Consider the following 27988-nt stretch of genomic DNA (forward strand, 5'->3'; position numbering starts at 1 on the left):
GTATAATCTGTTCTTGTGAGGACCCATTCTTGGAAACACACCTCCTTAGTCGGGACCTCACGAGTCCAAGGGTCAATGTGAGGAAGAAGACTGGGTTCCAGTCTGGTCCAGAGCCCTGGTTCTGCTTAGCCAAGTGCTTTGTGGCGGGGAGAGGTCCCCACAAAGACAGAGAGACAAGTGTGCGTGTGGATAAGTGGAGCTGCAGTAGGTGGATGGACGGATGTTATCAGCAGAGGAGTTTGCGTGTGAGGCAGAGAGAGAGAGAGAGTGGACGAAGCAGAGGCGTGTGTGAGGAGGAGGCGGTGAGTGGAGAAGAAGAGAGAGTGAGAGAGGGAGCAGAGGGAGAGGCAGAGCAGCCGCGCGCGCGCGCCACTCTCTGCTCGGCCAGGGAGGAGGACCGCCGCTCTGCACAACTCCAGCGGACCGAGCAGCTCGCGGGTCACCGGGAGGATGGGGAGTTGAGCCAGTCACGTGACCGCGGGGCCAGCTGGACCGGAGCAGAACCGAGCCGACGCCGGGAGCATGATCGTCCAGAGGAGACGCCGTTAGACGAGCCGCGCCGCGCCGCCAACATGTTCAGGCCAGGTAGGACGCGTCGCTGCCGCCTCACCCGCCGCGCGATCAAATATTCATCAGGTTCACGTGAAACATTCCCAGAATAGCTGCCGCACTGCAGTTTGGCGGAGTTGGACGAGGTTGGTTCTGACGGATGCGGCTCACGTGTTCAGGACGAGCACGAAAGTTCACGCTTTCACCGCGTCTTTATTGGCGCGCGCGTCTGAAGGCTGCGACCCGCGTGGCCCTCGACGAAGTTCCGCTCGGAGACTCGATGTTGTAGTGAAGAGCGGAGAAACAAAACAGCGATGTGCACGAGAGTGTCACAGGAATGTTTGTTCAACTCTTCAGCAGCTTTGACTCGGGCCCCAGAAAGACATGAATGAGTCTTGGTTTCATGACACCGCACAGTTCATCAGACTCTGAAGCAGTCTAAAATCCAACTATGGACAAGCAGAAAACCATCCAGTAAAGACTGCTACAGAACTGTCAAATACATCAGTCATTTTATCTTGCATCGTTCTATTGGTCTTCAGTAGGTGAATTGGGTCGGGACTGTCACGAAACCCAGAAGTACCAGACTCCAAGGCTTGCAGCGACGGGAGACAGAGGCTGGGAACAAGCGGCAGTACGATTGTCGATGTTTACTAACGTGGATAGAAGCGAATAAACAGAGCCAGACGAGGAGGAGGAACCAGGGGCGTCACCGAGCCTGGAGAGAAAACATGAACGAAGTGAGTGAGCAAAACCTCAGCCCAATAGAACAGGCTGGAAGAGAGAAGAAGAGGAAACACGTGCTGGTCACGGCTCACTGGGCTGCAGAGTCGAGTGTGCTTCGCTCTTCCACAGTTACGTGAAGTTCCGGAGCAGAGCCTCGGTCATGTCCAGTGTCGATGACCTGCCGCTCTCTCCAGTTTCCTCCCAATGTCCCCGATACGTCACGCTGTCGATTCACTGGTCACGCAAAAGAATGTGATGTTTGATTTGAAAATTGCCTTTTGAAATAGTGGACTGAAGCAAATGAACACATAAGGAAGGTCAGAACATCTGCTGAAGGGCCCTTGGGCTGGGCATTAAAGAGCCCCGGAGAGTTGCATGAGTGGGTCGAGTTTGACGGCAGACAAGGTGCAGTGCAGGTGCAATAGGCTGTTGACATTCCCATGAATGGCTGGGCAGTAGAAGGCAAGTCCAAGCTTGTCGAGACCTTTCTCCGCGTGAAGAGCAGAAGAGAAGAAGACAGTCTGTCACAGAGACGCTGGCTGTCTGTCATTTGTGGCTCCAGCTCAGGTGCGACTCCGGCTCCGGTGGTGGCCCTGGGCTCAGGTGATCAGTGCGTGTGTGGCAGCGGAGGCTCGATGCCTGAGAAGATCCAAGCTCATGTTGAATCTTCCTGCCAGTTAGCTGGGGAGCGCACGCCCACTGACCCACACACAGACGGAGGTGGAGGCAGATGCTTCACATCTCCTCCTACAAACACGTGGCTGTCAGGAACAGCGATAAAACCCGGAATCATTGGCGAGATGCAGTTATCTACGCCGCTCCAGGTGAAACCAGATGATGGCGTGAGGAGCGGCAGGAGCGGTGTTGTTGTGTGGTGAAGCCGCCGCGACTGCGTCTCTGTGCTCGGCCGGTTCCTGCCGGAGAGCAGAGGCCTGGCAGGCTGACTGGCTCTTCGCTCGCGGCCTGCGTTGGGAAGCTGCCCAGGCTTTGTTTCTCCTCCTCTTTGAAGCTGGATTTCAGCCCCCTGGCCCACAGCTCTGCAGTGTGGTGAGAGGGAAAGATCTCGCGTCCTGAAGGTTTCAAACGCACCGCGGTGTCACAGAGTCTTTTCAGTCAGTGGAACCTCACACTGACAACCTGGACACTGCATCCTCAGATCTTCTCTCTCCAGTTTGGTTTGGCTCTGGTTGGTTTCTGGTTAGGGAAACTATGCTGTGGGAAGGAGCGGCTCTTGGGCTCCGCCACAGGTCAAGGGTCATGACTTAAGGAGGCATTTTGTGGTCGACATGTGCCAGAACTCCCTGGCTCCAGCCGTGTGAACCAGGTAGAGAGCCCGGCCGGAGCCCGAGCCTGCGCCCAGGACTGACTGTGTTGTCCAGAATAATGAAGGACACAAGCATGGAGAAAGAGCACCAGACGCTGACGTGCTCCGACAGGACCTCGCATCACCCTCCACGCTCAGTCCAAACAGAGGAGTGAGTCACGCTTCATCTGCTGTGCTCATCTGTGGTGCAGTTGATGGTTGGATCCTGGCTCCTTGTAGCCTTGCTAGACTTCAGCCCAGAGGCAGGAAGGTCCTCCCTCTGAGGGACTGGATGGAAGTGGGAGGAGCTGTTGATGGAAGAAATGACAACAATCTTCCCAACTGACGCTGATAGTTATCAATGGCCGTTCCTCTCAAACAGAGAGGGTTCTCTGATGAAGACTGTGACGGCGCCGCGCTCTCCAGCTCCGTGGCGTGTGACAGTTGTGGAGAGTGTGGTGGACTTTGCTTCACTGTGGTAGTTTGAACCTCCGATCATGACACTGGTGGACTCTGACTCTCTGGATCCCTGTTTCTTTGATGAGATGGAGTGGTCCTCACAGGTTCTCTGAGGCGCTCCTCTGCCTTGGTAATGTTTCCTCAGCAGCATCTAGGAACTGTGTCCAGACTGCTCCATAGTTCAACTGTTCAGAGACATGAGACACAGCAGACAGACAGACAGACAGACAGACGGCTCCATTGAAGCCCTCAATAAAGCTGGCAGAGCAGCCTGTCAGACACCAGCGGCTTCTACCAGAGACCTGAAACATTGAGTTGCTCATCTCTGCACTGCAGAGTTCACTCTTCTATTGAGACGTCAACAAACCATTTGTCCATATGGCCCATCTCTAGTGACTGGGTGTTTGGGTCAGTGCCACCAATAGTGCCACGGCTGCAGCGCGGTGAGGAGAAACCATGACATGAGAAGTGAGTCCTGGGGCTGAGCTCATGTAAATGCCTCAGTTCCGTGGACGGAGATCCTGCGATCCAGGAGCGGCGTGTTCATTCTGAAGTCCTGTTCCTCAAGATCCAGGCTGCACGTGTGCGTCCACATCTGCTCAAGCCTCAGCGGAGCAAATCAGCATGTGGATTAGTGAGAAAATGTTGATTCGGGTCGACGAGCACCGAATGGTGGAGACGAAGCTGAAAATCTCCGTCAGCATCGTTCCTCCGTTCCTCTCAGAGGTTCGTGTGAGGTGTGTGTTTTTACTCCAGGTCTGAATCCCAGAGGGCTTATGGGAGGCAACACCAGAGAGGCAGGAGTCTGGAGGTGACCCTCCTCGCACCTGGACTCAAGGTCACGGACAGAAACCCTTATTCCTCCAGCTGCTCTCCAGGGTTGCTGGTGAGATTCCCATTAACAAGACACAAGTTCAATAAAAAAAATAGAAGCTAAATCTCACAAGCTGTTGGACCTTCATTAGAATTCCTGTGTAGCAAGGCCTGTGGGTCGGAGGGTCCGGAGTGGCATGAGGAATCATTCCAGAGAGCAGAGTGAAGCCCTGCGACGGTGAAGAGCACGTGTTGAAGTTCAAGGGTTAAAGGCATTGTGCTGAACAGGCCTCCGATCCAACGGCCAGTGGGAGAGCTGAACTGCATGAAGTACAGCAGATCTAATGTGGACTTGGGAGGCAGGTGCTCTCGCAGCAGCCGGTCCTGGCTGAACAGAGAGCCGACTCAAACGGGACATTAGTCCCCATCAGGAGACCTGGCCGGGTCCAGTGCCAGTGCCTGTTGATGGCTGCAGGACATCAGTCTGCAACATGCTAAAGCTGGTCAACAGTCGGACTCACGACCCTGGGAGAGAGTTTGTGCTTCCTCTTTCACACCACTGGTTTGTGCAGTGTGTCGCCTGAGGAAGGTCTCTGGTTCAAATCCAGCCGGCCCTCTGCTGGTGGGTTCTGACTGAGCTAGCATCGCCGCGTGTGCGCGGGACCGTGGCTGGGGCAGCCTCCTCCCCACCTGTGACCCCCTCACTTGCCCCCAGAACAATCTGATTCACAGAGGAAACTGGAAAGAAAGTGGGTGTCGGTCTCATGAGGCAGTTATCCGGTTATATAACTGGTGCTCCGTGGTTGCTTTCACAGCACGATGCTTCAAAAATCCAGTTGACAAGTGGAACGGTTCAGGCAGCAAATGATGTTGGGGGCCAGAGTTGGCCCCGGGGCCTCGTGTTTGACGCGAGTGCTGTGAATATCTGGAAGGTGACGTGCGAGTGGAACAACCGTGTGTCTGAAGCCCTGGTTCTCAGAGCATCCCGTCATTCCAAAGCTCCTGTGGAACTGCATCTGTCCAACCCGCTGTGAACCCACGAGGACACGGATCCTTACTGTCGGCTTGTTTTTGCTGATTCAGCTGTGTTGCTCATGTTGTCCACGCACCTCCTTCACATCAATATTGACGTTGTCCCTGGAGACGTCCGGGACCGTCCGACCCTGGCGAGCTGTGGCGCTGCTCCCCGGGGAGCAGAGACTCGAGCCCCCTCCTGAGGGAGTCCCGCTGCTGGAGAGATTCCTCAGGCCCTGCAGGTCCAGCTCAATACGTCTGCCTTTGTCCGTTTCTCTGTAAAACACAGAAAACATTTCAACACCCCTCCATCCCTGTAGCTGGTTCGCTCTGTACCTGTTGAATAATTGATCAGTCTTTTGGTTCCCGATGAGGCGTCTGGGCTCCACATGTCTCAGCGCATCCCCAGGTTCAGCCGCTCCTCTCCTTCCACGTTGTTATCTCGGTGCCCTCACGTTCCAGGTGTCCTGCCGCGCCGCGCCGCGCTGCATGCCACTGCGCCATTGTCCCTCAGATCCTGAGGCTGTGATCAGCCCTGCTCTCCTGCAGCTGCTTTCTGGCACGGAAATGAAACTTTTCCAAGTTGTGTTTATCCGGCGGGTCTGTGGAGCGGTCGGCCCTGTTTCCCATCATGCTCTGCAGGTCCTTCCATTCTGTGCGATCCTTCACTCTACAGTGACCTTGAATCCAGACCTGCAGCACACAAACACACAGGAACATGAGCTCCTGTAATTGTTTCTTGCACTTCTTTCAAACCTCTAACCCCGACCTGGGCAAAGTGCGGCCCTTTGACTGTGTGGAGTCAGAGTCAGTCAAAGTATAAAACTGACATTGATTTTTGTTCATTACGGTGCAAGTGGAACATAACTTCCTCGGAGTAGTTCTTGCCCATTGAAGATTTTGAAATCTATGAGACAAGAAAAATAAAAATAAAATCAGGTCATAAAAATGAAAACAGTGGTGAATGTGAAAGGAACTAAAGGAACATGATCTCGTTCAATACTGAAGAGATACAGGAGCCAAAACATGCAACAAAACTGATGCTTTCTTGTAAGGATTGAAGACCTTCTTGCTTCATGACATGGAAGTCAGTGTGGAAGAAAGCCTGTCACTGAGAGCGCCCCCTAGAGTCGACTGGTTCACTTTGCGAGTGGCACACCACTGATCTGAACTGTCACGTGGAGTGTGTTTGAGTGACGTTTTGAGCGCCCCCTTGTCACTCCAGATCCTCTTGAGTCTGTTGCTAACTTTACATCAAGTGCAGATCACTGATCTGATCCAAGTCAGACGAGTGCATCTGGACTGATGCTTGACTCCGTCTCACAAAACCAACTCTGACTCAGGGTCTCAGTAACTGCTGGTGTCACCAGTGAGATTCGTGTGTTCGGAGTGTGTTCAGAACTACAGTACGATCCAGTGAGCCGATGTGTCGGAGGAGGGGAGATGAACGACGACAGCTTCATCTCTACCGCTCCTCCTTAACAGACTACCTTAAGAGGCGGAGTCCTCCTCAGCATGCCAGGGAAATGCCAGTGCAGAACTCTGATTTATACTTCTAACATCTTGAAAAAGATCATAAATGTGATGGCGCGGCAGCTTTTATTCTGCTGTGCCGCTGCACCGCCACACGATGTTTCCTGAGATCCATGTTCTGGTCTCAGTTAGCGCCGGATCATCGCTGTGACTCGCTGCTGAATCGCTCCTCCGCTGCCCTGATGTGCGTAACAAAGGCTGCGTGTTGGAAGTCTCACATGATCCATGGACACTGCTTCTTGTTGGTGGAGCCGAGCCATTGACTTTCATTATTCATGCTGTTTTGTCGACACGCCAGCGTCCAAGTGTTGCGTTATTAAAATGCATGGAGAGAAACGGCTGTAGTTTCTTGTGGCACTCCGTTTTCCTCCCAGCCAGAGGCAGCTGCGGCCCAGCGTGAGGGCGGCTGGAGGAGAACCCAGGACCACGAGCATCAGCTCCTCAGCAGTGAGGACAGAAGGAAGCAGCTCTGCTTATGTAACTCTGTAGCTGCAGCCCATCTGCCTGCGCGGATCCTCACACTCCTCTTCAGTGCTCTTTTGGAACTGAGACACTGTGTTGCTCACCGTGGACGGGCTGTGGAGACAAAGAGACACTTTGCTGAGTCACTTGATGGAAGCCTCCTCACTGAAGCTGGCAGCTCCAGAACTTCAGATGAGGTCGGAGGACGTTAGACTGGTAGCACCAGGACCACGACAAGATCACCAGACCATTCATGGATCATCTCTGCGGTCTGGATCTGGACTTCACTGACTAGAACCTTCTCCATCCTCAGTCATCTCTCTCACTGTGGTCAAGGTGTCGTGAGAGCAGCGTGGACCGATCCAGACGCCCCGTATTACGCAGCTAGTTTCCACTATTTCCCTGTAAAACAAACATGACAAGACTCTTTCATGTTTAGTTTTGGATGTGAAACGCCACATTCTGTTCCAGCCCTGGCTCAGCTCCGTCATCAGTTCAGTCCTGAGGTGAGGACGAAGTGAGAAATAAGGAGGTCGAGCCGATGGTGTGGTAAACAGGTTCCTTGAGACGTGCTTCGCCGTGGGTCACAAACCAGCTACTTTGCACAGAGCGCCCCCAGCTGAGGAGAAAAAAAGGCCTGAGGCGCAGTGGTGGAGGCTGCACAGCAGGGGGCGCATCGGCCACCCGAGACAGAGCCCACAGTGTGAAACCACTGAAGTATTTTAGGTCTTGGTCACATATTTATGGAAGACAACATGTAAATGTAAGATTTGAAAGTGCTGTTTCACCATGTTTGGTCAGTGGTTCAGTGCTCTGACCTCTGTGTGGGGCCGCCCTCCGTCCACCCATCAAGTCATGTCTTACGCCGACACTTGTTCAAGTGGAACGTAAAGTTGTAGAATCTGCATGTGTTTGACAGTGTTTGACAGCTGACGTGGTCCACCTGACCAGCGAGAACAAACCCTGCTGCTGCTGCGGGACGCAGCTGGCTGTCCTCGCCCGGACTGAACTGCTCTGTTCCGACTCCCATCCTGACTTTGCTTTCAGACGGAAGCGGCCCAGGCTGAGGTGCAGCAGCCAGTCGCACAGAGATGCTGACGCAGGAGGAGCCCAAATTAGAAAAGGCTTTCATTTTGTAGGAGTCTGTGTTGGAGAGAGAAGGATCGGCTGAAGGACGTGAGAGAGAGAGAGAGAGGATTGTCTGCTGCCGCCGCTTGTTTGCCTCTTCATAGCGCTCTCCTTACTGAGACGTGTGAGTGTGTTTGTTGATGTCACTTGCTTTTACATAACAATGGTCTTGGGACGCGCACGCCCCGATGAATCCCAGGAGCGTGGCCTGCTGCCTCTGCTGCGGCTGTTCAGTGGAGAAACCACGTGTGCTGCAGCCCATGGTGAAGCCACCAGCGCAGGGTTTCTCTTCTGAGACTGGAAATGACCTGGCTGACTTGGCGCTAACTTGCTCCTGACCCCGTCTCAGCCTTCAGGTGCTTCCGCTCCCCCCCCACGCTGAACTTTGACCTGCAGAGTTCAAAGCTCAAAATGAATCCGTGGTCCAACTGAACAGATGAGGAGAATGAACACATGAAGGCGTCGTTGACATGGAGGAGGTGACACCATGAGGGAACTGTGGGCAGCACGAACCCCCTCAGGGCTCTGTCAGAGCAGCAGAGCCTGCAACTGCCGCTCGACTCAGCTGCTTCGTATGAAAGGATGAATGATGTTTGGGAGGGTACAGTGGCCTCGGGTGCGGCCCGTCTGAGGGGGTCAGGCAGGGGTCAGCTGATGGTGGTGGAGGGTGGAGACATCCTCGGCCCACGCTCCATTTCTCCGCCCCATTTAGCCGACTGGATTAATCTTCTTAAGCTGCCATCTTGACCTGAAAAGATGAAGCGGGGAAATGAGGGAAACTGCTGCCAAACAGGCGCCAGCTGGTGACGAATGGAGAGTTCATGCCTAACTGGCTGTTTGCTCCGTCATCCTGAGGCCACTCTGCTGCTGTTGGAGGCTGAAGAGATTCAGCCATCGCTCCCATGTCTGAACTCCTCCAGCTCTCTGGGAGGAAAGCAAGGGCCAAGCCCAGGACCGGGCCACTCGCTCCGGGCCTGTGAGGCCCACTCCTCTCTGTGCTTTCAGTCCTCCTCCCCCTCCTCCTCCATCCTGCCCTCAGGCCTCCTCCTCTCTCCTCCTCCTTCTTCTTCTCCTCCTCCTCCAGAGTGATTAAGGGACGGCTGGTCTGGCACAGCTGGTGCAGGCCGCTCTTCTTCATGGCAGCTGTGCTGCTGTGTCGCTGGCAGACTCTTATTGGGACGCTACAGTGACGGGTCCCAACAGGCCGACTCTTCCTGATATTAACATGAACATTAACGTGAGCCGCTTCACTCTCTGTCACTGTTGAATTTCAGTGCATTACAGGCCACATGAAGTGACTCAGGGGCCCGTGTTTGGCCCCGGGGCCCTGACTTAAACACGTCCCGTGTAAGTGATGTTGTGTGATGCTGTGTGACCCACAGTTTCTCATTCAGTGGGGGCGCTGAGCTGGCTGAACATGATGAGGTGAGGAAGAGGAGTCGCTACCTGACTGTCTGTCATGTTCTCTCAACACCTCCCACTCTGAGCGCCTGACTAACGCCACAGCAGCCACAAACTTGCCCAGCGACTCATCCGTCTCCAGGGCAGGTGTGTGCTGCACCGACGTAGATTTGAGACAGAGCTTCATCTTTGACACATGGGAGGTTTTAATCGGACGCCATCTCTGTTGGAAGAGGAGGAAGGGATGGAGATGGGATGGAGAGAGACGTTGCTGGTGATGTTGGCGCTTGATCTTTGTGCTTTTGTGGATCATGTTCAGTTGATCCTCCTGGAGGTAGCTTAGTTTCCTCCACACCTGTCTCGATCATCTCCACCTCCTCCTGTCCTCATCCGTCACGTCCTCTCTGGTGGCTCCTCCTCCTCCTCCTCTTCTTTCCGCCAGCATCTCAGATGTCTCTTCCTCATAGTGAAGGTCTGATATCAGTTTGTTGCTTTGACAGAGACCCACAGTTGTGGAGGTGCGCGCCGTCTCAGTGCCTTTCCATTCTGGATCAGTAGCCATCTTCTAACCAGCGTACAGAACCGTCCTCGCACGCCTCAGTGGAGACGGCTCTGCAGCGATCTGGACCCCAAAAGCAGAAGAAGTGAGGAGGTTTTTAATTTGGTCTGTTGTTTCTTCTGCTGCGTCTCCCTCCATCTGCCTGCTCGGCTGGTCGGCGGGACCTTACACGCTCCGCTCAGCAGCACATCAAGTCGGCTACATCTTTCCCCAAATGTTGCCTGGCAAGCTTCTCCCCAGACGCTCCAGCGGAAGAGGGTTTTCATGTAGTCACATGTGCCAGGCTGCTGTTTGTTCGGCAGCGTGTGGGAGTTGCTGCTGGCTCCAGTGAGCGGCAGGCTTCGGCCTTTGGCTGCGTGGAGAGACGGTCGGGAGGATGTGTGTTTGGAGGAGCACAAGGCCATCAGTCTGCCACTGGAGTCACTCTCCTGTGGAGGAACCTTTCCACTGTCTGTGCGTGTTCTTGTACTTGTATCTCTGTGAGACCCTGTGTGAGTTTGTAACCAACAGAGTGAGGACATTGTGGCACGTCCTCACTCTGTCAAGCCTCCTGTTAAAACTACACAATTGCTGGGTGATCATACAGTAATTGGGTTTTAGCTTGGTTAAGAGTGAAGGTTCAGTTTAAAGTTAGAAGCAAACTATGGCTGCTCTGTGTTTCTCGAGACGTAGCCATGAGCTCGACAGTGACCAGCTGAACGGGGAGCAGTCGCTCTGGGGGTCATGACTTGTCTGTAAACTGAGCAGTGGAGGCGGCTCTGGCGAGCCCTCCCCGTCCCTCCCCCGTCACACGCACCAGAGTTTACCTGAGCCTGAACTGCTGGAACTGCTGGAGCTGGACTGACTGGGCCTCTGAGAGATGGGATTTCAGGTGGAATCCGAGGTCCTGCTGCTCCACTTCCATCCAAGAGGAGCGAGCCGGCGGCAGGTGACCACGCAGGGGAGTGGAGGGACTGGATTTGTCTCCTGGACGCGGCTTTGACCCAGATTTGGAGCTGAAGTTCCAGCTGGTGTGAGCTCACACCGTCCTGTCGCCCTCCAGTCGGCTTGCACTGCGGCAGAAAACGGTGTTTTCATTTCTTTGAGAGTGAGAGGAAACCTAGACTGAATCAACACTCAGCAATGAGCACAGCTTTTTTTCCCGCCAATAAAAACGGCGGCATCCAATTACAGAAGACCTCCGGGAGGGCACGGGCGGATTACCAGCCTTGTTTTTGGGCCCATTATTCCGGTGACGTGTGTGTTGTTGTTTGTCACTCTGACACGTCGCCTCTCTCCAGAGATGATTTATAGCTCGCTTTAATTGTGTGATGCTCTTACTGCGCCATAAGCTGCTTATCTGACAGCGAGCTTCCCGAAATGAGCCGATGCTTTACACAGGCGCTCGCCGCTGCAGACGTCCCGGGGCGAGGTGTTGACAACACCAAGACCAGGGGGCGGGGCCTGAGGCCAGGGGGCGGGGCCTGAGGCCAGGGGGCGGGGCTGTGGTTCCACCATCAGCTGACCATGTGACCATGAAGGACCCAACCAACCAGCCTGGTCTCTGTGTTCTGGCTCAGTCTGGTGGTGGGGTCAGGACCGCAGACTGCTACGTTGGTGCTCGTCCTTCAATATCTCACCTTTTCTAAGTTTGCTTTGATCCCCAAACAACTGGGAGTGTAACATGACATTCAGCCAAGGACGAGCAAGCACAGCAGTTTGTTGTTAAACTGTGACTAAGCAAGTGAAACACTTTAGAACATACAACAAATACGTTGTACGGTATTGATACATCATTTTCAAATGATTTCACTGGCGTCTAATTTCAATTGTAAAGATACAGTTTTAGAAATGTTCTAGGTACCATAATCCAGACCTGGTCAAAGGATCACAAAACACGTCGAGTCATATCACAGTCTTGATCTATACTGATGCATCACAGTCGATAGTTGCATTAGATATTGCATCTCATGCATTTTAATCCCTGGAGAAACGCAGCTCAGACACCTTGAATTGAAATCCATTTCTGAAGAGCAGCCAATCACGGCGCGTCCTTCATCTAACGCAGAAGTGCTAGGACCGACTTGCTAGTGGTGGCAACTCCTTCATAGATGCATATTTCCTCCGGCAACTGAATACAAATGCATCTGGAGGTGTGTAAGTGCCGACTGTGGAGTCGGTTGTGATTTTTGTGCGATATCAAAGAAAAACAAAGCTCCGTACGTGTCAGCCAATCACGACGCGGAGAAGATCGGACATAAACTTCGCAAACAATCCGATGGCAAACATGGTATTTTGTGGAAAAAAATGTGAAGCATGCGCCTTGAAATCCCTTATTTCAATTTCCCCTGGCTCATTAAAGCCCGATCGTAGCTGCCGGATGTGATGTCATCGGGTCACATTCCACCACCGATGTGGGACCTTGAACTCGTGGTCGTAAGCTGTAATACAACTCAAAAACACAACCACATCCGAGTATTTCTTATTAAATACGGGTATATTGAGCTAAATATCGGCACAGTGTCGCAGCACAGAACACCAGGATGTATCAGTGCCATTTTCCCTCAGACTCATCGTGGGCGCGACAGAGACGAGACACTTCAGTAGCCTGGCACCACTTCAGCTGCAGATGAACCGACACACATATAGCAGAACTAATGTATTTAAGTCTTCCCAAAGAAGGAAGGGTGATCTGTGGAACTGGCTGCTCCTGGCAACCCTGACTCTCCCCTGTGAGTCGGCTCCAACCTCCTTTCCCTGCCCCGTCTCAACTCCTCTGCCTCTTCCCCCGAAATATTCCTCTCTGTCCTGCGCGTCACACGGCTGAAATAGAAGTATGAAATATGAAACACGGTTGTGTAAGGAGTTCGGCGGAGAAAATAGCGACTGTAGCCACGTACAGCTCCGGGGCGTTCAACTTCCCAAACAGTGGCCAGGAAGTGCCCAGCTCAGTGGCCGCCCCGCAGCCTCAGCTCGGTCCAACACAGGGCTGTGTTAGCGTCGCGTGTTAGCGCCCCGCGTGCTCGCACTAAGCCTCTCAGTCCCACGGCAGCGGGGCTGACATCAAAGCAGACCCATTTTCCTCACACACCTCATCTCCAAATTCCTCCTCTCTCTCTCCTGTGTTCCTCCTGGCTGGCTGTGAATGCTGCTCCCAGTCGACGAGCCGATGAACGCGGCCTCACCAACATCGCTCATCGTTTTGCTGACTCATTAGAAGGAAGGGACTGATAAACACAGACTGTGAAGAAGCGGCAGCTCATCGCAGGATCTGAGGTGGTGTGTGTCTGTGCCAGTCCAGTGAAGGCCTGTAAATCTGCCTCAGTCGAGGCTGAGCGTGCGGCCGCCGCCTGGGATCAGCTCAGGTGCAGTAAGCACCTGCCACCAGCAGGCGGAGGGGCCGCAGCTGGCCAGCCTTTAGGCGCCAGTTTAGTCAACACTTTGATTCCACTGTTTCCATGGAAACGGTTAGAGAAACGAGAGAAAAGGGGCCTGGCGTGATGAGAACAATGGTATTTATATTTTCATCCTTGTTTGTGTTCAGTGTTGACAATAAGAATGAGCTGGTTCAGAGTGAGCCAACGTTTGGATGGAAGTCAGTTCACTGAACTTACTTTTAATGCGACGTGAACCAGGTCTGCACCCAGCTAGCTCGCTAACCAGCTAGCATTCAGTCGAGAGATCCTCCGTCTCCTCTGCTGCACCTTCAGCTGAGCCACATGCCACATGAGGAATGTTCAACCCAACTTTGTTGGAGAGCTCTCACGCAAACTAGACACTGCCGTTTATGAATGAACTGCCTGTGAATGCACCGCGCTTCCGCGGCTCTCACGCAAATTCTGAAAGTGCTCCAGTAATTCTGAGCACATTTTACAAGAGAGGACAAGTGTGGCTACAGAACTGGAGATTTTGATGGATCTGTGTCCCACCGTTTAGAAACTTCAAACCACCTTTCTTTCCTCCTCTGCTCCAGCTTAGTTGCCCACTCTAACGTTTTGATTTTTGCCAAATCTCTCCTTCTTTCACCCTGATTTGTGGGCAAACGACAGGACTTTGCTCGGCTCTTTATTTTAGGGCGACAGAGGAAGAGTGGGGCTGCGTTTTGCGTGTTATTTCGTGGACTTTCTAGCATTTTTGGTCCAGGTCCCATTCGTTTTCAATGGGAGAAGCCCAAACGTCAACTTCAGCAGGTTTCCATCTTTGGGCGTCACATTAGATTACAGAGGGTTTGCACTTGAAACTGGAGGCTTCAAGAGAGCTTACCCAGAGGTCGTTCAGGTACCTTGACCTGTGAGGCTGCGGCGGCCCGTCCATCACGTCCCCCGCCGCGGAGCCAGCTGCCACAGGAAGGGAATCTTGAGCAAAGGGAAAGCGATGTTCCGTGGGGAGTGGAAATCTCTCACCTGATGACGGAGGCTTCTCAACATGCCTCACGCTCTGGTTCACTTCAGAGGCTGCAGACGTGAAACACGTGCTGCGGTGAGGACGTTAGAACCAAACTCTGGTCTCTCATGGGGTGTGGGTCATCAACCATGGTGGTCTGGACCAGTCATGTGACCAGTGTGTGCCGGAGCCAGGGAACATTAGCTAACACGGACGATGGTCCGAGCTGAACTGCTCTGTTGCAGCGGCTGGGATGATCCGGGTGTCTGACGGACGGGGGTCTCTTCAGGGTGGTGGTTTCCATCCCACTGATGCTGCATCTTCAGTGGTTAGAGCGGACATGGACCTGGAGCTCAGTGGGGACCAGCGTCCGATGACACAGATGAGCTTGATTGACAGCTCGGCAGACAGAGCGGCGCCCTCCAAATCCAGATCATCTTGAGGTACCGGCTTGACTCCAGACAGATGTTCGGCTCAGCAGCTGGGTTGTTGCCGCATCAGCACCAGCCAATCAGAGTTATTCATGTGGTACGGGGTCACTGTGTGAGGCTGTGATGACCCAGCTGTGGGATCCAGAGACATGTGCGAGGAGCGGCCTCTGGAGCTCATGAGCTTCATGGCTAATAATTGGAGGCTGAATTTAGCAGCGTCTCTGGGGAGAGAGGTGGAGCTCCTGGAGGAGCACTCAGCCCAGTTTGGTGAGACAGCTCCAGCCCGGGCCTCTGAAGATCCTGTCGGAGAGGAGCCGAGGCGCAGCCTCACAGTTGGACCTCTTTGTTAGTGAGCCGCTGCTCCTCAGTGACTTCAGTGGCACATCAGGATGCAGACGTGGTGTGGAGCACTGAGGCTGCTGCAGGTCTGGAGGAACCTGAGGGTGATGTCAGGATCCGGTCCGCGTGAGAGACACATCCAGGACTGGACCATATGGGGGACATGGTCACACCTACTGGGACCAAAGTCTGAGGGAGTAAACAGAAAAAGTTCAGAAGATAATATTGTACATATTTATGAAAAACATGTTTGATACAGAGAGAATAGACAGAGAAAAGAGACATTCAACTGACGGGTAAGAACAAGTGCTGGGACTTTAATTACGATTACTTAATTACAACAACAACCAAAAAAATAATTTAATACTATAAAACTGAAATTCTTATACAAATATTTTCAAGACATTAAGAGCTTTAGTTTAAATAAGGTGATATAAAAACTTGAATGTAGCCACCATGGTGTGTGTGGAAAATACTAAAATGACTCAAAGAAGGAACAAAAATGTAGTCATGAATGTGTTGTGCTTACTGTTGAACCAGTGCTGGCTAAAACAGAAACAGGGTGTTAAAACATGACAGGAAAATGGCGACTTATCGGTCATATAGTTTGCCCAGGTCTGATGGACGCTCAGAGTTGAGTTGCACTGTCGCCTGTTGACGTTGCTTTGTTGGTTTGATTCACTGCACATGGACGAGTGCTTCAACAACAACAAGCTGCTGAGTATCAGCTTGTGCAAGAGTGATTTAAAAAATGACCAATGTTGTGTTGTCGCACTGTAGTTTGTGGCCACTGTTCCTCACAAGCTGCACCATATAAACCAGCATCAGAGCGGGTGAACAACTCTCCGGTCTCGAATCCGACTGAATGTTCCTGCAGTCTTTATTCCTGTGACCTCTGACCCCTGCTGGGCTGGAGCTTAATCCCCGAACACAGAGCGAAGCGACCTCTGTGGCGGGCCATGGAGATCACGAGGAGCCAGTCAGACAACTGAGGAGGAAGATGTGAGGCCGAGCGCTGAGGGAGCAGATATCCTGAGTGAGAGAGGATGGAGCGTCACCTTCCTCTCATGCTTCTCCATGTGTCGGACACTCCAGTCTCTCTGTTTGATGATGGAACTCAGGAGTGGAGTTTGTCTCCAACACCATGGTTTGTTGACGTCTCAATAGAAGAGTGAACTCTGCAGTGCAGAGATGAGCAACTCAATGTTTCAGGTCTCTGGTAGAAGCCGCTGGTGTCTGACAGGCTGCTCTGCCAGCTTTATTGAGGGCTTCAATGGAGCCGTCTGTCTGTCTGTCTGTCTGCTGTGTCTCATGTCTCTGAACACTTGAACTATGGAGCAGTCTGGACACAGTTCCTTGATGCTGCTGAGGAAACATTACCGAGGCAGAGGAGCGCCTCAGAGAACCTGTGAGGACCACTCCATCTCATCAAAGAAACAGGGATCCAGAGAGTCAGAGTCCACCAGTGTCATGATCAGAGGTTCAAACTACTGTGGTGAAGCAAAGTCCACCACACTCTCTTCTCATGTTCACGTGTGCAGCTCTGATGCAGCCAGTGAGCCGCGGGTTTATCGACTATATGGTGAGATGCAGAAGTGTCACCGTGGAGACTGTGTTATCGCCCGTCCCCACTCCTCACCCGTGGGTCATTCACTGGTCATGTGTGTGACACGAGGGGCGGAGCTAAAGCTCACAGCCGTGTCCACAGTTCCTCAGCCTGGTATCGTCTCAACAACACCTCACCACGAAAAAGCGCCTGCCTCCGTCACCTTCTCTTCCTGCCGCTGCGCCACCGTCCCGTCCACGACGGGAGCTCTCAGGCAGCTGCAGCAGACCCTGAAGCCAAGTCCTCCTCCGGTCCTGAGCTGAAACCTGGAGACTTGGCCTTGATGTGTCAACCTTCAGCAGGATGATGGAGACGGCGCTTCCCAGCGCAGCTGACACGCTCGGCGTGTGCAGTCGATCAGGATGAAATATTCCATCTGATGAATAATTTCTGCTCCAGAGGAGAAGGTTCTGGCAGGGTCCTGAGGGTCCCAGCCAACAGGATCTGGTGCGTCAATAATGCCGCGGCTCCTACAGTAGAAGAGCCAGACAGATGATCAGAGAGGAGAGGAACGGCTGTCGAGTCAGAGCCGGTCGAGAGGCCATGAATATTCCAGCTAGCCAGGGAGGAAGTGGGAAGCCATTTGTTCATGGTTCACGGTGGAGACCGAGGCCTGGCTGTCCATCATCCAACGTCTCTGGAGGCCCCCGACACCCAGTGGTCCCTGAGACTTCACTTACAGGAGGCCAGCAGGAGTGTCCTGGGGTCACCTGGACCTGGAGTGTCTGGCGTATGAGAGGAAGCCTGGATCTGGATCTGAGACGGACATCCTCCCTGGGTCCAAACGCCAGGATCGCCACAGCGATCTATAACTCCATCAGTGAAGCCCGTGATCCGGTTCCCTCCAGTTTATATTGAAATATATACTTATATGATTCTTATTTCACAATATTTATACATTGTTTTATGATTTATTTTACTCAGAATTTTATTCACGACGTACAGTTTTTCCAATTCTCTCAACAAAGTTTTTCTTTCGTACATGTGATGAACATGACCTGCACCTGCTTCTGCTGCTGGTTGGACTTTTCCATGACATATAAATATCTTTGTCGATGATCACATGGTTTCATGTCATTTCACGAGGTTTTGCTTTGTTTACGTGTCAGTAGATGAAATATGGTTGTTGATCACAAACGTAAAGTGAAGAATCAGTTCCATTACTTGAATGTTCCTGGGGTCCATTCGCTCTGGAAACGTTGGGCCCTGAGATCCAAAAGGTGAAGAGCCACTGGTTTAAAGGGCAGCGCTGACCGAGTGATGCATCTCTGCTCAGGAAGCCATCACTTTCAGGCGGCAGGCGACTCCCTCGCGAGCACTTCTGTTATTCTGAGAAGAAGAAACTGTGAGCGTGATTTATGGTGGCTGCGGCTGGTGAGAGTCAGAGCTGACTCAGCAGCCAGCCAGAACCCCGCTGCAAACCTTGGCCCCTGCAGCGGGTCCAGAACCCGACAGCTCCCCAGGTCATTCACGGCGTGTGTCGCTCAGTTGAAGGAAGACTTCTGCTCTGGAACTAGAGCCGAAAGATGCTTCCCTTCCTGTAACCTCACACATCCACGGCTGCACCGAGCCGCTGCTCCTCCGGAGCTAAAGTGATGGAGTCAGCCGCAAAATACCGTGCAGAGTCGCAGTTGTCACAACACAGGATCAGTGTGTGTGGATCCAACCTGACACCTGTCATCCTCACACATCAAGGACGACTCGAACACAGAGTGTCCACACAGCCAGAGGCTTCAGAGGTTGAAGAACCTCAACAGACGTGTGGACCTCTGCAGTTGTGTAAACAGGCCGGGACGGTTCAGACAGTGAGAGGATGAGGATGATGAAGAACAGAGGCCACGATAAGTGACGACATGCGACTGTGACTGGGAGCTGGGCCTGGGCCCGGTGGGTCGGCGGCGAGTCACTGGGATGGAGACGGGTGTCTGGGGTGGAGAGGGTAGCGCAGCGCAGCGCGTGCCGTCGGCACGTGCGGCGGGTCATGGAGCGCTGGGACCTCTGAGGCCGCGGTGCCATTAGAATCTCTCATTAACTCGACGCTCTTTAAATGAGCCAGGGATTAAGCTGCGGCTGGATCAGCCGCCCCCTCCTCCCAGCGCTGGACCTCCAGCCTGCACCACGCAGCTCTGCCGGCGCCTCCCTGCCTGTTTTGTCTGCAGCTCCGTGAAGCTCTTGTCTGTAGAGGCCAAATGTGGGCGTGGACCTGTGTGAGGTACGAGGGACGCCCTCGATCCAGCCTCTATTTAATGGGTTTGAACTTGGAACAATGGGATGCCAAGCGATGAGACGGTGTTATGCTGATGTGGAATGAATGTGGTTCCTTCTGCCCCCGACTCGACGCCCTGAGAAGTGACAGTGACTGGCCGGACGAGATCATTGGCGGGGCCCCTGTCTCTCTCCTTCCTCTCTCTCCTTCCTGACTCTACATCCTTCATTCTCTGGATCCCTGGTTGAGTGACAGGTGTCTGTGTGGGAGGAGGAGCCTCCAGATCCACTGGAGACCAGGATGAAAAGGACGAAGGCGGCGGGAGACCGGGAGGAAATCAGCGCTCTGATTAAAAGGGCTGAAGTCGAGTCAATGATAACTGCAGGGAAGAAATGAAACTCACGTTCATGTACAGCGCCGCAGCCCAGGCCTGAACTGCAGCGCAGCAGGAAACAGGACTGTAGAGAAGGAGCCGGCAGCAGCGCTGAAGCTTCATCACATGTTCTCTGAACACAAGAGAAGTCGATGAATACGGTGCGACGACAGGATCCAAATAGGGTTTGAATTTCCTAAAGGGCCACATTATAATCTGTAACTGTTGTGAGGGGCCATCATGCCAAAAAGAAGGTGGCGATGACTACGAAACGTGACGGGAAAAAATCTTGAGTCACGTGGACAAAATGAACCATTAAATATTGAATGGAAGCTTGTGGCCACATATGGCCCCCGGACCGCACTTTGCCCTGGTGTGATCGATGACGACAGCTTCATGTTACATTTCTAATCATAACTTTACGTCTGAATTTGAATGTGTTTGGACTGGCTGTTGACCTTTAACCTCTCTCTCTCTCCCTGCCTCCGGTCAGGATCCGGTGGAGTGGAGCTGCTGCTGGTGCTGTGTGGCTTGGACCTCTCGCTGCCTTGTCCTCGCCACTGCATCTGCTACACCTCGCCCAGCACCGTCTCCTGCCAGGCGCACAACTTCCACGCCGTGCCCGAGGGCATCCCGGCCCAGAGCGAGCGGGTCTTCCTGCAGAACAACAAGATCCAGCGGCTGCTGCGGGGCCACTTCTCGCCCACCACCTCCATGCTCTGGCTGTACTCCAACAACATCTCCTATATCCAGCCCTCCACCTTCCACGGCTTCCAGCGGCTGGAGGAACTGGACCTGGGGGACAACCGGCACCTGAGGGCCCTGGCCTCCGACACCTTCCTGGGCCTGGGCCGCCTCCACGCTCTCCACCTCTACCACTGTGGCTTGATCAGCCTGCCGCCGGGCATCTTCGCTGGCCTCCACAACCTCCAGTATCTCTACCTTCAGGTACGGCTCCCCCTGCAGGCCGGGCACACACACACCTGCTGTTCGTCTGATGGTTCATCTGCACGTCTCACACATCAGCTCAGCTCCAGATCTTGGTCAGACATGAGCAAACCACAGCCACCAAGCTTTCTAATCCCCTTCACCAGACATCAGCTATAGTCCTTGCTTCATTGGTGACTGGCCAGAGTTAGGACGTGTCCCATCTCTCCCCCCGACCCTGGGCTCAGTGTGGTGTGTCCCACTCCTCCTCACTGGCCGTTCACCACTTGAAATGATGCCTTCAAACCCAGGGAGTCCAGAGCTGACTTGAAACCAAGTGGGAAGATGAAGTGTGGAGAGATGTCCAGGAGACCAAAGGACTTGATTGGTTTCACCAAACCAAGTGAGGTGATCAGCACCGATGCAAGAGGTTGCAGAAACGCTGGAGCTGGCATTTGCAAAACGTTGTCTCCAACACTGGATATGCAGCAAACAAGACACAGCACGGCAGCCAATGACACGCCGTCTTTACGCATGACCTCATCAAGTGTTGTCCCACGTCTGAGGGACGTCAGTCACTTCACTTGGTCATCGGAGAGAGCTTCATAGTGGAGGGAGCTTCACAGTGGAGGGAGCTTCACAGTGGAGCTTCATAGTGGAGGGAGCTTCACAGTGGAGGGAGCTTCACAGTGGAGGGAGCTTCGTAGTGGAGGGAGCTTCATAGAGGAGGGAGCTTCACAGTGGAGGGAGCTTCACAGTGGAGGGAGCTTCACAGAGGAGGGAGCTTCATAGAGGAGGGAGCTTCATGGTGGAGGGAGCTTCACGGTGGAGGGAGCTTCACAGTGGAGGGAGCTTCACGGTGGAGGGAGCTTCACAGTGGAGGGAGCTTCACGGTGGAGGGAGCTTCATAGAGGAGGGAGCTTCACAGTGGAGGGAGCTTCACAGTGGTGGGAGCTTCACAGTGGAGGGAGCTTCACAGTGGAGGGAGCTTCATAGTGGAGGGAGCTTCACAGTGGAGGGAGCTTCACAGTGGAGGGAGCTTCATAGAGGAGGGAGCTTCACAGTGGAGGGAGCTTCACAGTGGATGGAGCTTCACAGTGGAGGGAGCTTCACAGAGGAGGGAGCTTCACGGTGGAGGGAGCTTCACAGTGGAGGGAGCTTCACGGTGGAGGGAGCTTCACGGTGGAGGGAGCTTCATAGAGGAGGGAGCTTCACAGTGGAGGGAGCTTCACAGTGGAGGGAGCTTCACAGTGGTGGGAGCTTCACAGTGGAGGGAGCTTCACAGTGGAGGGAGCTTCATAGAGGAGGGAGCTTCACGGTGGAGGGAGCTTCACGGTGGAGGGAGCTTCACGGTGGAGGGAGCTTCATAGAGGAGGGAGCTTCACGGTGGAGGGAGCTTCACGGTGGAGGGAGCTTCACGGTGGAGGGAGCTTCACGGTGGAGGGAGCTTCATAGAGGAGGGAGCTTCACGGTGGAGGGAGCTTCATAGAGGAGGGAGCTTCACAGTGGAGGGAGCTTCACAGTGGTGGGAGCTTCACAGTGGAGGGAGCTTCACAGTGGAGGGAGCTTCATAGAGGAGGGAGCTTCACGGTGGAGGGAGCTTCACGGTGGAGGGAGCTTCATGGTGGAGGGAGCTTCACAGTGGAGGGAGCTTCACAGTGGAGGGAGCTTCACAGAGGAGGGAGCTTCACAGTGGAGCTTCACAGTGGAGGGAGCTTCACGGTGAAGGGAGCTTCATAGTGGAGGGAGCTTCATGGAGGGAGGGACAGCAGTTGCCCTCAGTGATGAATGAGGTGAGATGCTCTTGGTCAGTCAAGATAAGGAACAGATTAGAGGAACATGGAAGATCCCAGACCCCTCAGAGGGAGCTGAGGCAGCAGGGAGGCCTCTGGTCAAGGGATGACAGGTTCATGAATGCATTATCCTGATGATACACTGGAGCCTCCAGAGATTAAAGGAAATACATGAAAAACCAATAGCCATTAGCTGGCTGGGTGAAGTGGCTCAGACAAAGCCGCAGCTCACTCTTCCTAGTCCGCCAGAGGAGAAGTGCTTCTCCATATAATCCACTTAGAGCATGTCGAGGTCTGGATGAGGGAGATTATGGAGCCACTGGGTGCAGGTTGTACTGACCCGCTCTCCCCTCTGTCTCCGCCCCTGACAGGACAACCAGCTGGAGTTCCTGGAGGACGACCTGTTCATCGACCTGCTCAACCTCAGCCATCTCTTCCTCCACGGCAACAAGCTCTGGAGTCTCCGTCAGAACACCTTTCGAGGCCTGGGAGTCCTGGACCGGCTCCTCCTCCATCAGAACCGGATCCAGTGGATCGACGTCCAGACCTTCCACGACCTGCGGCGCCTGACCACGCTGTACCTCTTCAACAACTCGCTGAGTGAGCTGCCGGGCCTCAGCCTGAGCCTCCTGCCGGCCCTGGAGTACCTGCGGCTCAACGGCAACCCCTGGAGGTGCGACTGCAAGGCCCTGTCGCTGTGGGACTGGCTGCAGAGGTTCAGAGGCTCCACCTCCTCGCTGGTCTGCGCCGCCCCGCCCCCGCTGGAGGGGAAGGACCTGAAGACGCTGAAGAAGGAGGAGCTGCCGCGCTGCACGCCAGGGGCGGAGCCCGAGCACGGCGAGTCGCTGAACCACCTGAACGGCCACCGCGCTCGCCACAACCATCACCAGAGGCCGTACCTGCCTCACGGCGACCAGCACAACCTGCCCTCGCCCTCACCTCTCCCCAGACCCCCGAAGGGGAGTCGCAGGAACTGCACGCGGCGGGGCCGCAAGGCAAAGGGGGGACTCAACGAGGTGCAGCTGCTTCGGGAGGGTGAGGAGAAAAACTTCACCCCGGGAGGTAAATACCAGCAGTCGGCCTCCAGCCGGAGGAAGAACAAGTGCGCCCCCAGGACTTCAGTCCGGCCTCCCAGCGGCGTCCAGAGGGCCGAGAGCCGAGCGCCACCACGCTCGCGCTCGGCGCCTGCGCTCCTGCTGTCGCTCTGCTGCCTGGTCCTCCGCTGAGGTCGGCAGGTCGCTGCCTTGTGGGGACTCTCATATCTGTGGACGACTGTGTGACGATTACAACTTCATCTAACGTTCAACTCAGTTCTCAAGACGCTCACGAGTCACCGGCCGCCGCAGACGTCAGGGAGGGCGCCACGCCACATGCTAACACACAGTGACCTTCCAGCAACACACTTGCACAACAACTGGGGCAGTTCAGCGGGTCCGCTACACACTGCAGGGGGTCGTAATGTAACGCCTTATCCAGTCTCTCAAACGGAAGATCAACCCAGCGTGAACCACGCTCCGACCCTTGCTAGCTTTCAGTAACCCAGGAGGGATGAGTGTTGGGGGCAGTCAGCAGGTCATGTGTTGGACTCCAACCGCTGGGTCAGGGGAGCATGGGGTCTCAGAGACAGCGAGGTCAAGGTGTTGAGGGACGCGTGGAGGTGAGGTTCCCGAGCAGACGGAGGTGGATCTCCGTGCTGGCCGTGAGCTAAACTGGATCATCAGGTGAGATTGAATGAACCCTGCCCTGAACAGGAGGAGACTCTGCCATCCACACCTCAGTGAGGTCAACCACCACCACGTCCGAGTCACGGTCCGGTCGAGCCAGGAGGAAGAAACTCCAGTGTCTCAAGAGGAAGTCAGACCTTCGCTGGATTCCAAGGCCACTGGTTCTGGGAGGGTCTTTTTGAGTCCTGGACTCAACTTTGGTGAGGAGAGATCTGCATGGCTCCAGCACCGACGGGGACCCGGGTCAGCAGCGGAACCTGCAACTGGCCGTATGCAAGCATCTTTTGGTGACACAAACAAACAAGCACAATGTTCCTTCTGGTTTACACCAACTCCTGGGACCACGAGCTCAGTGTCCGCTGACGCCAGAGTCGGCCTTCTGTAGGATTTAGCGCCCCCTCCTGGTGAACCTGTGCGTGCTGCTGTGATTCCACAGGTCATGTGAACGTGTGTGTAAATCCCTGTGAGGATGAGAGGAACCTGGAAGACGGTCTGGAGCAGGAGTTGGGCAGCTGGACTTTTTTTTATCGGAGTGACTCCAGGTGGCGCTCCACCGTCGCCCTGCTGCTTTTCTATTTGATGCATCTCTCCTCCTCTCCTGCCTGCACCCCCCTCCCCCACCCCCTGTATTCTTCTCTGCTCCAGTCTTCTTTTGTGCAACCCAAATGTTTTGTATGTGGTTATCAAACGATGGCAGACTCAAAAGCGGTTTATAAATAACATTAAACAGAAAGTGTCCTCAAACGGCTGAGGTGGTCTATTTGCTGGCTTGATGCTGCCAGCAAGCACGTGTGTGCGTCTGTGAGTGTGTGTGTGTGCTAATAGTCTGCCACAATGAGCCCTGCAGCTGCGTGATAAGAAAGAAAACAGTTAAAAAGTGGCAGAGTTCATGGAAGAAGTGAAGAGTTTGGAGAGTGCTAGCAGGGAAACCTCACTACAGTTGGACCTGAGGAGAAGCCTGGCGCCAGGTGAGCGGGAGGTCGACCGGTGAGAGCACATCCCCCTGGGGTCATTGGTAGGTCATGGTGCCCAGCTGCAGCGCGACGGCCGTGAAGCCAACTCAGACTGGAGAGCGCAGAGGTGAGCCCTGACCTCTGACCTTCGGGTTGCGCAGTGTGAAAGTTGAAAACACGGCTGCAGGGTGCGACTGCTGGGAGCTCAAACCCTGCAGTGGAACACGGGTTCAGTGTGGTGGGAGGATCCCCCAGCTTCCCAGGGTGAAAGCCAGGTGACCCCCTGGGCAGGTCACTCACCTTGCTGATGGCTGGAGTGGTCTTGAGGATCTCTGCTACCTGGTGAGATATAAAAACATGAAAACCTCTACACAGGAAACACACGCCTCCCTGGTGGGCGTCTGCCACAGGTCCCTCAGAGAGGAACAGCAGTTCTGCAGAGGACAGCACTCGTCCGTGACCTCCAGGGTGAATGAGGGCCTGACTCCGCAGGGTCCATGAAAGGCTGCCGTGGCTGTGACAGTCCAAACTACTCGCTGGTTTCTTCACCAGGCTCTCAGCGATGGCGCGAGGTCACTGGCCTCCGTCCGAGCCTTCAGGAGCAGGTGAGGAGCTCAGAGCAGACACACTGCTCACCATCATCATGTCCCTCACAGTGGCATTCTGGGAAGGTTTTCCAGCCTGAGTTGGAGGAATCTTCTGAAGGGGCTCAGCACAGTCAGGTCATGGCTTCAAACACTCCAGAAACGCGTTTCTCCAAATCTCTTCTCCTTCGCTGACCAATTAGGACCTGGGCGTTTAGAAAAGTGAGCCGACGTGGAAGGAGCGGAAGAGAGGAGGCGGAGTAGGTGGCTGCTGCTTGAGATAGCTGTGTGGGTTCGGTGACCTCAGCAGCTCCTCACTGGCTGCTGCACATGTGGACTGCTGAGTCTCTCCCTCCATGTGAAGCACCACACTGATGGTCTTCCTGGTCCTTTGTCTCAGAAGTGAACTGCTTCATCACGGACTGTGGCTGGAGACGTGCCTCCAGCAGCAGATCCAGCTTCCTCACCAGCATCATCTTCCTGTGTGACACCAACCTGTGAGGAAGTGGGCTGCGCGCCTCTTGACTGGACAGAGCTGAGGTCAGAAGATCAGGTGGGCGGGCGGCGGTTTGACCTCTGAAGGCCCTGGCCAGCACACAGTGAGGAGCATCAGACTCCATCCTCCACGTCTGGTCTCCAGCATCGCTCCTCTCCGTCACCACCTTCCCCGCCCCACCTCCCTCAGCCAGCTGCCTCGGTGTTTCTACCTCCCACTGTTCCTCTCGCCTTCCAGCCTCCTCTCTCATCTCCGTCCCTCCTTCGTCTCGGCTCCCTCCAGACAAGCTGCTGCCACTTTGATCACCTCTCAGGACCAATGAGAGAAGAGCAGAGAGCGACAGCCAAGGACGTCGCTCCTCCACAGCCAGACTTCCTTCCCTCAACACGTTTGAAAGATGCTCCCCATCACAGTCCGTCTGAGCCGCGTAGAGTCTGGGAGACACCGCACACCTCTCAGGACACGCTACCATTTTTCAGGTGTGATGTTCCCCTTCCAAAATACTGTGTCCCAGCAGCACTTCTTCAGGTCCAGGTTCCTTCCAGGCCCAGCGTGTGTGGCACCAGCCAAGCTTGTGATCCACCTGTGTCCGGCCAGGAAGCTGTGATGTCATGTCACCTCGTGGTCCTCGGCATGGCTCGTCCTCCTGTGTCGAAGGGATGGGCTGAACCTGTTTCCATGGACTGCCAGACCATTGAAGGCCCGATGTGATCTTCTGACCTACGAACCAACGGCCCAGGCGTCGGCCTGCTGTAACCATCCACACTGAGACACGATCAGGTCAAACATGAACACGATGCTCCACTAATGTGAACCTGTGAAAGGAGCTGGATGATGGAGAGATTCAGCTGGAAGACACCAGTGTCTCCACTGAGCCAGACACAGATAAAACGCAGGTCGGCCTGCGACCTCGGAGATTAGCGCGGCTCATTTCCATTTCCTGTCTGCGCGGCTGCAGCGCTGCCCCACTTTCCCACGGAGCAGATACCTGGAACATCAGCTTCAGATAAAGTCCTCCAAGGAGCAGACTTAGAGAGAATTTCCTAATCTCCGCTCGTGTCCCATGTGGCCCCGGGGCGGTTGAGGGATTGCAGATTGACACGTCTCCATCTTCAGTCACCGTCGTAAAGCGGGAAATGACTTTGAGAACAATTTGAACTTTGCTTCACTCCGTCTGTCCATGTTCTGCCTCATCAGGGGGTTTCACCAGCAGGGAAACAAAAATCCTCAAATATCATCAACGACACGTGACACCACAGAAGCTCTGGAGAACCTGCTGTTCAAATGACAAACGGACGGATGGAAGGTCAAAGGGATGGACGGATGATGGAGGGAGGACTGGTGCTTGCTTCACCCCTCCAGCACTTCTGTGTTTACTCTCCTGTCCAAGTCCATCAGGTCCCTCACATCAAACAGGTTGACAGAGAAATGGTCCAAACCTGGACGGGCTGGTTGCCACGGCAGCCTGCTGATGCTGCCTGAGTGGACGCGGCGAGTGCGAGGTCAGCTGTGGACCAGCGGTTTGACTTGTTTTGGAGGTGACTGCTGACTGACTGACTGTACCTGACAAACATGACGGAGCAAAGGGCCACCTCTCTGGCACTGCTGCCTGCTGCCCTTGAGCCAGGCGTTACTGGAGCAGAGGCTGCTTCAGCGCTGTCCTCGCTGCTCCCCGTCTGGATTGCAGCCACGCTGGCTCCCAGCAGGCGTCACAGAAAGACCTGACCAGAGCAGCGGTGAGACGATTTTATCCACCACACACGATCAAACAAGCCAACACAGGCCGCTTCCTTACTCGCTAAACATGGGGTGCAAATCCCACGCTTGAGTCTCATCTATTCTCCTGATGAAAAAATAAAACAACAAGGCAATTACATAAAGCTGACTCATCGGCAGCCTCTTCTGTCAGCCAGCGAGCACATTAAAAACCAGAGGGATGATTCACACATGCTGCCACCACCAGCTCCAGCCACCAAGAAAAAGCCGCGGACGCCATCTTGTTGGAGAGACTCCACATGAAACGACACGTTAGAAAAGTCACCGGAGGTGCAGGATTTTAAAGCAGTCCTTCGTGGAAGTGGCTTCCCCTCGGATAACATTCAGACGGCCAATTTGTGGATGTTCCGGATGAGTCTGCGGCTGTACTCTCTGTGGTCGACCGGCAGCACCTCCAGAACGGTCACCTTCACTCGACACTCGTCCTGGGAGGAGACACACAAGCGGTTGGGTTACCCGAGCTGGACGCTT

The 27988-nt window shown here is 54.3% G+C and overlaps 2 protein-coding genes and 1 long non-coding RNA gene across 4 annotated transcripts in view; 1 reads left to right on the top strand and 2 right to left on the bottom strand.

Moving 5' to 3' along the window:
• The first annotated feature begins 2 nt into the window (after positions 1 to 2).
• Positions 3 to 25520, top strand: LOC128748362 (reticulon-4 receptor-like 1). The gene is made up of 3 exons (XM_053847052.1): positions 3 to 585; positions 19758 to 20212; positions 22356 to 25520. Exons 1-3 carry the CDS (start codon positions 213 to 215, stop codon positions 23208 to 23210), a joined length of 1683 nt encoding a protein of 560 aa, XP_053703027.1. The 5' UTR covers positions 3 to 212; the 3' UTR covers positions 23211 to 25520.
• LOC128748363 (uncharacterized) lies at positions 448 to 8995 on the bottom strand. The gene is made up of 4 exons (XR_008412790.1): positions 6616 to 8995; positions 5634 to 5771; positions 5201 to 5557; positions 448 to 5140 (listed from the first exon to the last, which is right to left on the bottom strand). It is a non-coding gene; the product is annotated as an uncharacterized LOC128748363 (long non-coding RNA).
• The window catches only part of LOC128748360 (replication protein A 70 kDa DNA-binding subunit-like), a 34956-nt gene continuing 28926 nt past the window's right edge, over positions 21959 to 27988 (bottom strand). For both annotated transcript variants that reach the window (XM_053847046.1, XM_053847044.1), the window contains exon 21: positions 21959 to 27942. In XM_053847046.1, coding sequence (XP_053703021.1) covers positions 27841 to 27942 — 102 coding nt within the window. In that variant the 3' untranslated portion in view covers positions 21959 to 27840. The remainder of the gene's footprint in view (positions 27943 to 27988) is intronic.

This window comes from Synchiropus splendidus, chromosome 17 (assembly GCF_027744825.2).
Source record: "Synchiropus splendidus isolate RoL2022-P1 chromosome 17, RoL_Sspl_1.0, whole genome shotgun sequence".
Taxonomy (NCBI): Eukaryota; Metazoa; Chordata; class Actinopteri; order Syngnathiformes; family Callionymidae; genus Synchiropus; species Synchiropus splendidus.

Excerpts from the sequence above, each read along its gene's own strand:
- LOC128748362 (XM_053847052.1), top strand. The coding sequence starts at position 213 with ATGGACGGATGTTATCAGCAGAGGAGTTTGCGTGTGAGGCAGAGAGAG. Across the intron at positions 586-19,757 it reads CGCCAACATGTTCAGGCCAG|GATCCGGTGGAGTGGAGCTG; the intron begins GTAGGACGCGTC and ends GCCTCCGGTCAG. Across the intron at positions 20,213-22,355 it reads TCCAGTATCTCTACCTTCAG|GACAACCAGCTGGAGTTCCT; the intron begins GTACGGCTCCCC and ends CGCCCCTGACAG.